At 42.3% G+C, this 13,359-nt stretch overlaps 2 protein-coding genes across 2 annotated transcripts; both read left to right on the plus strand.

The window, feature by feature from the left end:
• The first annotated feature begins 73 nt into the window (after nt 1–73).
• On the plus strand, nt 74–5,454 carry LOC130186842 (caspase-3-like). Its single transcript, XM_056404140.1, has 4 exons — nt 74–1,434; nt 3,332–3,495; nt 3,648–3,777; nt 4,888–5,454. The coding sequence occupies exons 1-4, from the start codon at nt 1,239–1,241 to the stop codon at nt 5,199–5,201; spliced, it is 804 nt and encodes a 267-aa protein (XP_056260115.1). The 5' UTR covers nt 74–1,238; the 3' UTR covers nt 5,202–5,454.
• A 1,333-nt stretch (nt 5,455–6,787) lies between these two features.
• dusp11 (dual specificity phosphatase 11 (RNA/RNP complex 1-interacting)) lies at nt 6,788–13,291 on the plus strand. The gene is made up of 9 exons (XM_056404101.1): nt 6,788–7,100; nt 8,047–8,122; nt 8,217–8,348; nt 8,435–8,558; nt 8,752–8,812; nt 8,892–8,938; nt 9,025–9,100; nt 10,060–10,191; nt 10,345–13,291. The coding sequence occupies exons 1-9, from the start codon at nt 7,063–7,065 to the stop codon at nt 10,739–10,741; spliced, it is 1,083 nt and encodes a 360-aa protein (XP_056260076.1). The 5' UTR covers nt 6,788–7,062; the 3' UTR covers nt 10,742–13,291.
• Nucleotides 13,292–13,359: the final 68 nt, after the last annotated feature.

Genomic DNA, 13,359 nt, shown 5'->3' on the forward strand with positions numbered 1-13,359 from the left:
GTGTGTGTGTGTGTGTGTGTGTTGTGTTGTGTTGTGTTGCACAGTGTGTGTGTTGCAGTGTGTATGTGTGTGTTGTGTTGCAGTGTGTGTGTTGTGTTGCAGAGTGTGTGTGTTGCTGCGTGTGTGTGTGCGGGTTAGGGTTGGGTGTGATTTTGGTACCATTTTTCTAGGCAAGTGGGACCTGGAGTCTCTACCAGATGTCAACAGCTGGAATGATGAGTGAACGGGGGGGTTCAGGTTGTTCAGGTGTTGAAGTTGTAGCTGCTCGTTCTTGGAACAGAAAAGCATTTCTAAATCTCTGCAGATCTTCATTCACAAAAGTTGTGAAGTTTCCCTCAGTGATCCAGTGACAGGAAGTGATCACAGCTGATTCAGCTGCTTTTAACGGGAAGAATCTGACTAAGAGTGAACATCATTCTTCGGTCTTCACTAGGCCCACGCTCTGAAACACGCCTGAATCATTGAATGACTGCATGAGGCCGGACAGGTGAGTTTCTGTTGGAGAAGTTTACAGCTTCACAGGAAGAAGAACAAAGATCACAGTGAAACTAAAACAATAAGAAGTTCAAATAAACATGAAAATAAGAAGATAAAACCCCTCCATGATGTGTCCTGCTTCTGCTTTACATGTTCCTATCACAGCGTTTCTCTTTGCATGTCACATAAATACCTGGTAATATGGTATAAAGGTCTTTTTATACTAACTTTTATATTCTCTTATTATTGATCTGCATTCTTATAAATGATCTCAGTAACTTGTCATTATAATATTAAATAGTGTCGTTCTTAGGATGACACCTGTATTAATGTGCACTGTCCCAATAAATGAAATTTAAACTGATCAATAAATAAAGTAAGAAATAAATTACAATTGAAATAGAGAAGTAAAAAGGAAGGTCTCGGCTTCTGTACCTGGACCAGGTGTTCCTTCTGTGCAGATCAACATATTCCTGTTAGCTGTTACTTTCATTGTAACTCCCTCCTGCTCGTGAACAAGCGTCGACTCACCTGTCAAATACCTGAGGGAAACATGCGTTTCCCAGCACGAGAGAAAAAGCACCAAATTACGTAATTCTGTACGACAGACACGTGACCCGGCGTCCCTTTAACAGCCTTAGAGGAAACTCCATATATGGTGAGAAAGGTGTGGCTGCAACTTTACAGCTGTGCAGGGACAGGTTAGAGGTGGACGCAGAGCAGAGACAGACAGAACAGCAGTGCTGCAGTGGAGAGGACGGATGGATCACAGAGGGGAGTGTAACAGAGCGCTGGTGGTGTCTGTCGCAGAGTTTGACCCCGGGGTGCAGCTGGGGAGGCGGCCGGGCGCCGGGAAGGACGCCAAGAGACTTCACCGCACCCTCAGCAAACTGGGCTTCAAGGTGGACATCCACACTGACCTGAGGAGCGAGGAGATCTACCAGCTGTTTCAGAGAGGTAACACACCACACACACTGCAACACAACACACACACTGCAACACAACACACACACACACTGCAACACACAACACACACTGCAGCACACACACTCTGCAGCACAACACACACACACACACATACTGCAACACACGCACACTGCAATACAACACACACACACTGCAACACAACACACACACACTGCAACACAACACACACACACACACTGCAACACACACACACATACTGCAACACACACACACTGCAACACAACACACACACTGCAACACACACACAGTAGAAACCACATAGACTAATCCAGGACTGTGCAGAGAACGTTATTATTATTATTATTATTATTATTATTATTATTATTGTAAATAGAGCGTCTGGTGATGTGATGTTCCACCATGAACCTCCAGAACATCTTGAATGCTCCTCGTCATAGATTCTTCAGCTTCCCTTATTTGGTGTTTTGTTGATGTTGGTGGAGAACGTTCTCTAAAATCTCCCAGAGGTGTTTCACCTAAAGGACCCTAAAATCTCCTGAAGGACTTCTTGGATCTCTCAGGGGACCACGAAACCTCCAGACTCCTCAAACCTTATAAAGAACCTCTACAACCTTCTCTTTGACCGCTAAGACAAACAAAATATATCTAGAACCTTCTCAGTGACCATTAGAAGAAGGACAAGTAGAACCTTCTTAATAACAACTAAAACACCTGAACTACTCTTTAAACCTCTTCAGTAACTACTAGAACCTCTTCAGTGATCTCTAAAAGTTCCTAAAGGAGCTGTACAACCTCTTCAAGGACAACTAAAGCTTCCAAAACACCGTTAGAAACTCCTAGAGAACCTGTAGAACCTCCTCAGTGGCCACTACAAACCCTCTAACATCCCCCTGAACCTTCTAAAGGACCTTTAGAACCACTGACAACTGAAACCTCCTTCTCAATGCCCCTAGAAACTCTGAGAGGAGCTCTAGAACCTCCTCACGGACCACTACAAACTCTTAAAGAACCTCCTTAACCTCCTAAATGACAACTAGAACTTTTGTAATGACTTAAACCACTTAAACCTTCTTAACAACCTAAAGATCACGTAGAACCTTCTAATTAACCATTAAAACATCCTAAACGAGCTCGAGAACCTCCTCGATAACCACTAGAACCTCGTAAAGGACCTCTAGAACTTTGCTCAGGTTCTGTACATAATGTCCTGATGTGATATGATGTCATATGTCACGTCTGACCGAGCTGTTGCCAGAGCGACGCAGACTTTGACTTCTTGTTATTGTGTCTCTGGCGTTCCGTCCTCATCTTTACATAAGACACATTAGAGTTCTCCGCGCTGTCACAAAGATCCTTGACACCATCGATCCTCTGAGTCATTTACTGGCAGGTGATTAAAGGTAAACAAGTCAGTGGTCACATGGTCAGGATCTCATCATCAGCCACCAGGATGTGAAGAGCGCTTGTGTAATCACCGTGAGCCAGATATCAAACCAACGGAAAGGTCAGCTGGAGTTTTACAGCAGCTTATCACTGATAGATAAAACTGTCACATGTGATCATCAACGTTCTGACGGAGGCTCGTCGTTCATCTGGAAAGCTGCTCATGCAAAGTCACGTCTAATGTTTCCACGAGCTGCAGCGAGTCGACGTCACCTGACAGAGAAGCTGCAGGTGTGTTGACGCCCTGATGAGTAAACAGGCTGGAGGCTGAGTGAAGAGAAGAACACGCATTCCTCGTTACTGCATCATGTCATTACATGTTCCCCGTCTGTCTGCATCATGACTAATAAAGAGTGTGAAGTGTGTCATTTACTGAGGGTGTGTGTGTGTGTGTGTGTGTGTGTGTGTGTGTGTGTGTGTGTGTGTGTGTGTGTGTGTGTGTGTGTGTGTGTGTGTTCTGCAGAGAGCAGGCGTCCTGTGAAGGATTGTTTTCTGGCCGTGCTGTCGTCTCACGGGGAGGAGGGCTGCGTGTTCGGCGCTGACGGGGAACTTGTCCGACTGTCTCGTCTCTTCGCGTTCTTCGACAACAGGTGTATGGAGGAGAAGTCCAAACTGTTCCTGGTACAGGTGGGAAGACGTCACCGACACAAACACAATGAGATCGAAGTTCAGTAAATTAATATTAATATCTGTACATACACCTGTATCACCTCGGTGAGAAAGTTCACAAAGACTCGTGTCTTCCTCTGGACCTGTCTCACTTCCTGTTGTCTCTGCAGGCGTGTCGGGGACACGGTCTGGACGACGGCGTGGAGGTGGATTCTGTCGAGGACGCCCCAGAGAGCAGCTTCTTCTCACAGCATCCCGCCGTCCCTGTAGATACAGCTGTGATGTACGCCACAGCGCCAGGTACACACCTGTTCCCTCCAGCTGTTCCCTCCAGCTGTTCCCTCCAGCTGTTCCCTCCACCTGTTCCCTACTCGACTCTCATCTTTCACTTACATATTCCATGTGACTCACAGCCTCTAAAATCTGGTGAAAGTAAAGTGACAGATGCTACGACTCAGTCATATTACAAGATTTAGGCGTTTATTATTCATTTATCTACTATTTCACTCACATTGTTTTCATGAACCTACAGACTTTGGTGAAAAGATTTCATCCACGTCATAAATGTTTGTTTTCACCAGAGATTTGAAGAATGATCTCTTTGACCTCAGAGGGTTAAATTCAGAGGAACGTGTCCTTTACTTCGGTTCAGAGGAAAATGTTGCTCAGTAACTTTCACATGATCCAACATTTCACAAGAAACACAAACGATTAGTGAGAAAATAAAACTTTGTCTCGTCAGAGTTTGTTGCTGCTGTGAACAGAAGAAAACAGCAGCAGACATTTTAACTCTCGTTCAGGTGTCAACTAATTGAACTCAGTGAACTTCATGTTTCAACTGATCGTTAATCATTGATCAAAGAAAAGGAGGAAAAGTACAAGATGGTACAGATGAATAATACAGACGGTGAACTCTGATTATCTGAGGCAGTAATATCCCACGTCACCAAATAATTATTGAATAATGATAATGCTAGTTAAATGATTAACACATAAAAAAGCTACGAGGTCGTATTAGAAGAAGTGTGAAGCTGCAACCAGAAATTATTTTAATCATCAAACATTTTCTTTTAATAATCCCCTTTATAAGGGTTTTGAGTTTCAAACCGGTCAACTACAACTGTTCGTTTTTTGTTTTAGTTATTTGGATTGGTTTCTCTTTGGTATGTTAGATATAAGATATTTACTCATTTATTTTTGTATTTTGTTTAATTTTCTTCTTCTTCTTGATGGATGCCTGTTATTTCATTCACTTCACTGGTCCTAAGTTGTTTCTGATCTATTTTGACTTTTGATTCAACTGAGTCTCATGGAAAAAACTTTTAATAGATCCTGAAGGAATACAATAAATCATCTGATTGTTTAGTGAATAAAATGTCTTGACTTCTGTGTTTAACCCCCCCCCCCCAGGTTACGGAGCTTTCATGCACCCACTGGGATCAGTCTTCCTCCAGACCTTCTGCTCTTTATTAGAGAAAGAAGGAAACCGCAACCTGGAGCTGACTCGCCTCATGACCCGCCTGTCCCACAGCGTGGCCTACACCTTCCAGGCCAAAGGTCGAGCTCTGGGTGGGAAGAAGGAAATGCCGTGCCTGCTGACACGCCTGACCAGGGAGGTGTTCCCGTTCGCAGAGCCGGGGAAGGACGGCGGGTCCGCGGGGCTTTCAGCCACGTCACTGGTTGGCTCCAAAAACACCAGAACACGAACTCCTTCCATCAGTTAGAGAACCAGACTGTAGGTGACCTCAGCCCAGAGTACCAACAAGAATTATCACCAGGAATGGAAATGATCACAAAAACTTTCCTGTTTTTTTCCACACACTGACTTTCTGCAGAAAATCCAAAGAAGAAATCCAAGAAATGTTTTCTAATATTGTACATACCTGTAGTGTAGATTTTCATGTATGTAAATGTCCCATTTTATTGATTTTACTGATGTATTTTAATAAACAATAACTCAACTAACTTTGAATGGAAAAATACCTGCATCACAACAAGTCTTTAACCTGCAGAGCTGCTTTTCCCTGTTTCATTTCAATACTTCTGAGTAAAACCGAAACGCTAGAGCAAATAGTAAAGTACTTATTCTACTGTTTGATAATTCAAACACTAATGATGCATCATATTTTATAAAAAGTTGATCATATTTGTAGGTAAAAGATTCATGCTGCAATCAATCAGGTGTTTTTATTTTTGTTGCCTGATCAGTCTGTTGTCAGGACAGTGTGGGCGTGTCCTACTGTGACTAACTCTTATTGTTCTTATTAGTTCACTGAGTTTGGTGAAATTACATCATTCCCAGCAGAGCTCCTCCCAGTCTACACCTGACCAGCCAGGTGAAATGGAAACAGCTGTGTGGGTGTGCAGAACATTTCATCTGCAGAGTATCTCGTACAGGGATGAGTATTGGGCAACACTCAGGAAGGATACAGTTATTTAACCTGGACAAAAATGAAAGTATCACGGAGGTCACACCTTTTACATGAAAGGGAACTGATACTGAGCCAAAGGTAGACGCAAGCTTTGCCAGAACAAACACATGACCTCCCCATAAAACATGTTCCCACACATTCAGCTGCTGCAGAACAGAATCAAAACGCACTGGAACATTTTGGCAATGATTATCAATAAGTTAGTATTTCAGTCTGATAATGCGTTATGTTCTGGCTCTGCGTTATTTAACATCATACTAGCCTTGTATTCCACTTGTTAGCAGCTAATGCTACTTTCATTTTAACTTACCATAACAATATGAGGACCGAGGTTAACAACTAATGATGGCGACACAGAGCAAGTAACCACAAGTGATTCCAAATGTAGTTGTAAATCAACCTTTGTAAACCCGTCATTGTGCATGTACAGAAGACATTTTGTATTTGTAAAAAGAGACTGATTATTTCAGTATCATTATCATTATTTGACAAAGGCTCCGGTCACTTGCTCTGTTGTTGCTGTCACTGTGTTTCTTCACTTGTGTTGAGTGATTGAATGTTATAGTGATTAAAATGAAACACTCTATACTTATGCAAATATACACAAAGACAAACACATTCCACATTTATTTCCATGTTTTTCCATATCTATATTTCTTGTTTCTATTAAAATCATTGTGAAATTTAATTTAAAAATAAATGAATAAATTAAAAAATACATATTTATATTATTTATAAGTATATATGAATAATTAAATAAATACATTCTTTCTTTCTTTCTTTCTTTCTGATGCATTATGCTCCACAGCCACCAGATGTCGCTGATGTGACGTCATGTGTCAGGTTGCGTGCGTGTCGCTACGTCATCGTCATGCGACTGCAGCTGTTTCTGAGAGGAAAGTCAGAAGAATTAATAAACAATGTGGGAACAGATTCGCGGAGACAGTTCGTAGTACTTTAAAGTATCGGGGACAGTTTCCCGCCTTCACCCGGAGTGTGTGAACTGTGGCACCGGAGCCGGTTGTACAGGAAACCGGTGAACGCCGGTAAACGGGGTCCGTGGCTGCACGTGGTAACGTTCGGGGGTTTTCTGTTTTTAAATAGTTTTAAACGGACAAAGACAAACGAGCTCCGATTGACTGACACGTTGAAAATGTCCCGACACGGTAAGAAGAACGGGATACCGGACAGGTGAGTACCGGAAACACCGTGTAAATGTCGGTAGTGTGTAGCTGACGGTAAACAGACGTGTTGGTTTGACTGAAACGGGTCAATCTGCCTGTTTATACACTATTTATTTAAATCCAGCCGCAGTCAGTGAAGTGTTCACCTCACCTGCTGCAGGACTGTTGTTTACACAGGTAAACAGAGGCTGTACACGTCATGTGTTCACACACTGGAAGTAAACGTCAACATAAACAAACAGCAACGTACAGCTTCTTTACACGAGTCAAACTGTGTAAATGTAAACAAGACAATAATGTAAAGTAACTGTAGAGAGAGTCAGTGACGCTTCTGTTGTTAGTGATTGTTTGTTCTCAGTTTTTTCGGTTTTTAATTTGTAAAATGTCAGAAAAGTAAAAATAAATGTTTGTCACAGTTTCCCAGAGTGGAAGATGATGTGTTCAGGTGTCTGTTTGTTTCTTGTTCCAGAAACTCAAAGTTCACAACACAAACTTAACATTATAACCTTCATGAGGGAGGATTTATTATTATTATTTATTACATGAGACTGACTCAGTGTTTGGTTTAATGTTTAAATCTCAGTAACTTCCTCAAACAGCTGATCGCTGTAGTTTTTATCAAACAGGGAAGTAGTGACTTTGTCTGGGACTATTTTCGGAGGTGGATGAATCCACATTTGGTGCCGTAGAGAGTATTTCACTGCAGCAGGACGGCGTGATTCAAAATAAACTACAGTGTGTGTGTGTGTTCAAGGTGATTAAGGAACATGTCACTCAGTGTGTGTGTTAATAGTTTTCAGATACATCAGACTCTGATTCACACACATGAAGACTTATATAAAATATCACCAGGTTTCTGCTTCTTAAGTGATTAAATCCACAGTTACTATATAAAGTCATCTCCTGATATTAAGATAAATGTCAGTAACAGCTGCAGCTTTTCTCTCCAATAGATGGCTGGATTACAAGGCTGTGGGGAAGAGACTTCACGGGACACGATTCATCGCCTTCAAAGTTCCTCTGAACCAGGTCAGGAGCTGCTCGTCCACTTTGTTCCTCCGCTGCGAGCGGAGATCAACAGTGTGACCGTGACTTCTCATGAAACTCTGTGTGTTGTCTTCAGTATCTGAGCCGTCAGCTCCCGTGTTCGGACGTGTTCGGCCCCTGGGAGCTGCTGGACGCTTTGAGCAAAGAAGAACAAGAGCTGGGTTTGATCATTGACCTGACGTTCACCACACGCTACTACAAGCTGCAGGTGAACAAACGGACACAACCGCTCGAGGCTGATCGTCATTTTAAAGGAGATCTCAGGTGAAATAATCACTGTGTTATTTTGTGTAGGACCTTCCGGAGTCATTGATGTTTATGAAGATCTTCACGGCCGGTCGCGAGGTTCCCAGTGACGGCACCATCCTGAGCTTCAAACGAGCCGTACGCAGGTTCCTGCGAGACAACGCAGACAATGGTGAGAACACACTGCTGCTGCCACAGCTGGAAATTCACTCTGTGAAATGTCAGGATCTCTTATTTTACACTCCCACTGCAGAGCAGGAGGAGGGACAAACAACCAGGTACCTGAGACGAACTCACCTGGTCTAATGTCTCCACCCTGCAGCAGCACTGTTATCACACTGACTTATCTGGCGTCTCCCTCACAGACAAGCTGATCGGCGTCCACTGCACCCACGGCCTGAACCGCACCGGGTACCTGATCTGCAGGTGTGTACAGTCTGAAGTGCGCAGGGTGAGTGCGACCAGGAGGCGTGGCCAGTGTTTAACAGCTGTTTGTGACCCGCAGGTATCTGATAGACGTTGATGGGATGGATCCTAAAGAGGCTGTGGAGCGTGAGTGCTGATGTCACCGTCTCTCACAGTTTGTAGTCCATGTTTGTGACAGGAAGTAAAACCCGTCAAACGTTCTCTGTCCTCAGTGTTCAACTCGTCTCGGGGTCACGACATGGAGAGACAGAACTACCTGGACGACCTGCAGTGTGGACCAAAGAGGAGGTGATGCAGACATAGACATGTTTACTGTAAACACTCACAGCTTTCTTTTATTTACATCAACGTTTTTTAAAGAAAAGGTCACAGGAGTCGAGTCAAAAAGAATGAGCACACATGAAGGAGCCAGTCCACAACACAAAGAAAAGAAAAACCTTTTTCACTCACACGACTAAAAATACACATTTCCATGTGTCAGTTGAGACAGTATGGAAGAGTTAAAGTGCTGAAATCAAAAGGCATTAAAGAGAGAAACACATCATTTCATGGATTTGATGTGTTTATCATGTATCAGCAGGTGTGTGCTGCCCTCTGCTGGACAACCCTGAAATACAACCTCTTCACTTGATGTCATTTAATGTGTCTTTTATATTTGTGTCACAATGAAAAACAATTAATTCAAAGGGGAAAAATTTTCCTTTTATCATGTTTTTAATTTGTTTCTGACACAGTAAATATATATATAAAGATGATATACAATAACAAGGTGTAACCCACTTCCTGTCTGCTCACATGATAATATCATCATCACGTCGACGAGATTCTGCTGCTTCTTTTATAAATTATCACATTTTTCCAAGATCTCCCAGAAGACTGGTTGTCATAGCAACCTCTGATTAAAATAAGTCTGTAAATTTGCATCCAGATGTTCCACAGTTTCTTGTTTTCTAAAATATTTCCAGAACATGTTTCTCACCGTCATCATACAGATCCACACACGTGTTTTATATCGATCTGTCTTTGTTTTACACAGTGAACAACATGTACATTCATCCATCCATCCATCCATTCATCCATTCATTCATTCATCCATTCATCCATCCATCCATTCATCCATTCATTCATTCATTCATTCATCCATTCATCCATTCATCCATTCATTCATTCACTCACTCACTCTCTGTCTCACATGATGCTGCAGTGTGTTGTGACTGCAGGATGTTGACTGACTGTGTTTCTAACAGTAACGAGGGGATGGAGGAGTCGGAGGAGGAGCCGAGGAGAGGTCACGCTGAACGTCGGCCATGTTACACCTCAGTGGACTGGGACAGCAGAGAGGAGAGACGACCTCACTTCAGTGACTCCTGGTACCACAGGTAGGGGGGAGGAGCCTCTCTGACGTCATTTTCAGTTAGATTTAGTTTGTTTGTCGACGTCTTCTTTTAAAACCTTTTGAACTAATAAAGTTTTCTTGATATTGATGAACCTTCACATCTGGATTCTCAACTTTTCCCGCCTTCCTCCTGCAGATCTTCCATCCCTCAACGAGAAATCAACCCCCGCTCACATCATCGCCCCCCACACGACGGCCTTCTCCCCGAGCCGCAGTTCCTCCCTCCGCCTCCTTTCCACCCACCGATGGGAGCGCCCCCTTACCACCCGTACCGATGGACACCCCCTCATCCCGACAGTCAGTGGAGGAGACCCCCCCGCCCAGAGGAGAGCAGGTCCAGATACGACCCCCATGAGTCGAGGTGGAGTCCGGCCCCCGGCCCTCAGGAGGACAGAAGGAGAGGTCCCCCTCCCCCCCCCCGCTACGCCTCACGCTGGACCAACGAGTCCTACGACAGACCTGAGGAGGAGTGGGGGGGTCCCAGAGTCAGACACCGTCACTACAGACACACAAACGGGTTCGACCACTACTAGTCTGATCCACATGAACTGCCTCTGTTTACAGCTGCTTCTCTCCTGAACATCTGTTTCAACATCTGTTTCAACCTCCAGGTCACTCACAGATGTTTCCTGCTGAGAGGACAGGCCCGCTCACACCTGTTCACACCTGTTCACACCTGTTCACACCTGTTCACACCTGCTCACACCTGCTCACACCTGCTCACACCTGTTCACACCTGTTCACACCTGCTCACACCTGCTCACACCTGCTCACACCTGCATTAACATGTTCTTCAGGAGGGGATGCCGCAATGTTTTTTTTTGCCGCCGCCGATACCGATCAATGTTTGTCATATCGTTGCAGATGTCGTACGTTCTATCGTCTCAAACGCTTTGTAAAAGTTCCACGCGCTGACATGTTTTGTTTTGGCGGCCTGTCGGTGGGAGGCGGAGCTACACTACGCCGCACACAGAGCTTCTCTCAGCCGCAGACACCAGAGTAGGAAACACAGCTGATCAGTTTGCAGGTGATCGGTGACTACAAGCATTTATTCCGATCTACCCATCATGTATATTTAATGAAAATCGGTTGATAATGATCAGCGGCCGATCAATCGAGGCGTCCCTAGAGTAGGCGGTCCTTCACAATGTGGCCTCATGTGGTCCAGACCTCTGAATGTGGTCTGAGTGATCGGATCTCTAATGTGTCCTCACTGCTTCTCTTAGAGCTGACCACTGGTGATCAGATCACCTGAGACAGATGTTAATACCAGGTGTGGACAGGTGTGGACAGATGTGGACAGGTGTGGACAGGTCTAAACTCTGTCCTGAAACAAATCTCTCATGTTCACACTGAAGGAGGTTCTGTTGTAATTCTTCCTCCTGTGAAGAGAAGTGATGGAGGACAGAATCCACAGTCCTGCTTCAGTGTGAAGGTGTCGGGGTCTCCTGATCTTGTTCTCTTTAGGTGCACAGGTGCAGCGGTGCACAGGTGCACAGGTGGGAGGGGTCAGTTTTATTCAGCGTGACTTGTTTGTATTTTGGTGGAAATGTGGTTCAGATTTTTACACTGAACCTCGTGTTTTCTGTCACTTCACTGCTGTTCTGGTGATTTTATCAATAAGAGCTAAAGAACAAAATTCTTGAATAATGTCGCTTCAGTGTTTAAAATGAAAATAATTTATTACTCTCCAACCAGCAGATGCTTTTAAATTGGAATTAGAAAATAATGTTTATGGTGGAAGTGAAGCAGCAGGACACCTGTTGATGAATCTGCAGCCTCTGATTTGGTGCCTTCACTGACCTCAGGTCAGTCGAATGTTGATCAGTCAGTCGAGAATAAATGTCGACGTGTTTGATGAAGGTTTTATTTTTGTTTTTTAATTTATGTGTGAACTTTATTTTTCCACTTTTTTTTCCCAGTGTTTACTCTTCACCTGCCATTAAGGCTGAAACGCACAATTACCTTCATTATCGCTTATTTTATTATTTTATTGTTTTATTATTTTATTTTTTTATTTTTTTATTATTTTATTATTACAAATGGTAGAAAACATTAAACATGAGCAGCACAGTTCACCAGAGCCTGAAGTAACGTCTTCATGTCTCTGTTTCTTTCTCTTATAAAGTCTCAGCAAATATTCACATCAGGAAGCTGAACATCGTGTGGAATTTTAGCTTTTAAATGAACCTTTAACTGATCATTCTGCCAATCAACTAATCGATTAGTCGACCAGTCGTTTCAACTCTACAGACAAACCAGCCAGAGCTGAAACGATCAGTCGATTAATCATTAGTCAATCTGTAGAAAAGTGAATTGAGTGTATTGATGATCGGTTGTTGTCAGGTGACGTCTCTTCACTGAAGACCTCTGTCAGAGAGGAATAAAAAATGTCAGTGTGAAATAAAAACTTTGTTAAGAATTTTGAAAAGGGAAATTTTAAAATAAAATTTTACCTAACAAAATATTATTGCAATATTGTTATTATTTTAATTATTATTATTATTATTATATAAATTAATGATGGAATAACATTTGAAAATAATGGGTTGAGTTTGTTTCACATATTTTTCACTATTTATTGTTTATCTCAATATCTTTAATTATTTAATATCAAACAATTTGCACATGAGAAGGTAGACAAATTATATTGATAACAAAATTAACCAATAAAAAAAGAAATCTAGATAATAAAGAAATAAACATCACATGTTTGAATTAGTCCCGAAGCATACTGAAAGTCCACAGTTATTTATTTATTTATTTATTTATTTATTTTATATATTGATAGTTTAATATTTTTATTAATTAAATTAAATTAATTAATTACTACATTCAGTAATGAATGGTTCAACATTTTGGTGAGTTTTAGAAATTGTGGACTTATGAATATGAAATTCATTTAAATACATATCTTTTCAGTCCATCGCTGGCTTTTATTTTCATAAAATAAAATCAAATTTAATATGGCAAAATGTTCCTGTAATTTTTACTCTTGTAAAGTGACAGAACATAACTAAATGTTTAATTGTGTATTCTTGATGTACAGATCTTGATATCATTAATATATATATTATGAATAATTTTGTATTGTCCGTCTCAGTTCGTTGAGGTAAAAGTATGAGTATGAGACATGAGTGTGGAGGAATCC

Source organism: Seriola aureovittata, chromosome 18 (assembly GCF_021018895.1).
Source record: "Seriola aureovittata isolate HTS-2021-v1 ecotype China chromosome 18, ASM2101889v1, whole genome shotgun sequence".
Lineage (NCBI taxonomy): Eukaryota > Metazoa > Chordata > Actinopteri > Carangiformes > Carangidae > Seriola > Seriola aureovittata.

Excerpts from the sequence above, each read along its gene's own strand:
- LOC130186842 (XM_056404140.1), top strand. The coding sequence starts at position 1,239 with ATGGATCACAGAGGGGAGTGTAACAGAGCGCTGGTGGTGTCTGTCGCA. Across the intron at positions 1,435-3,331 it reads CTACCAGCTGTTTCAGAGAG|AGAGCAGGCGTCCTGTGAAG; the intron begins GTAACACACCAC and ends TGTGTTCTGCAG. Across the intron at positions 3,778-4,887 it reads GATGTACGCCACAGCGCCAG|GTTACGGAGCTTTCATGCAC; the intron begins GTACACACCTGT and ends CCCCCCCCCCAG.
- dusp11 (XM_056404101.1), top strand. The coding sequence starts at position 7,063 with ATGTCCCGACACGGTAAGAAGAACGGGATACCGGACAG. Across the intron at positions 7,101-8,046 it reads AAGAACGGGATACCGGACAG|ATGGCTGGATTACAAGGCTG; the intron begins GTGAGTACCGGA and ends TCTCTCCAATAG. Across the intron at positions 9,101-10,059 it reads CAGTGTGGACCAAAGAGGAG|TAACGAGGGGATGGAGGAGT; the intron begins GTGATGCAGACA and ends TGTTTCTAACAG.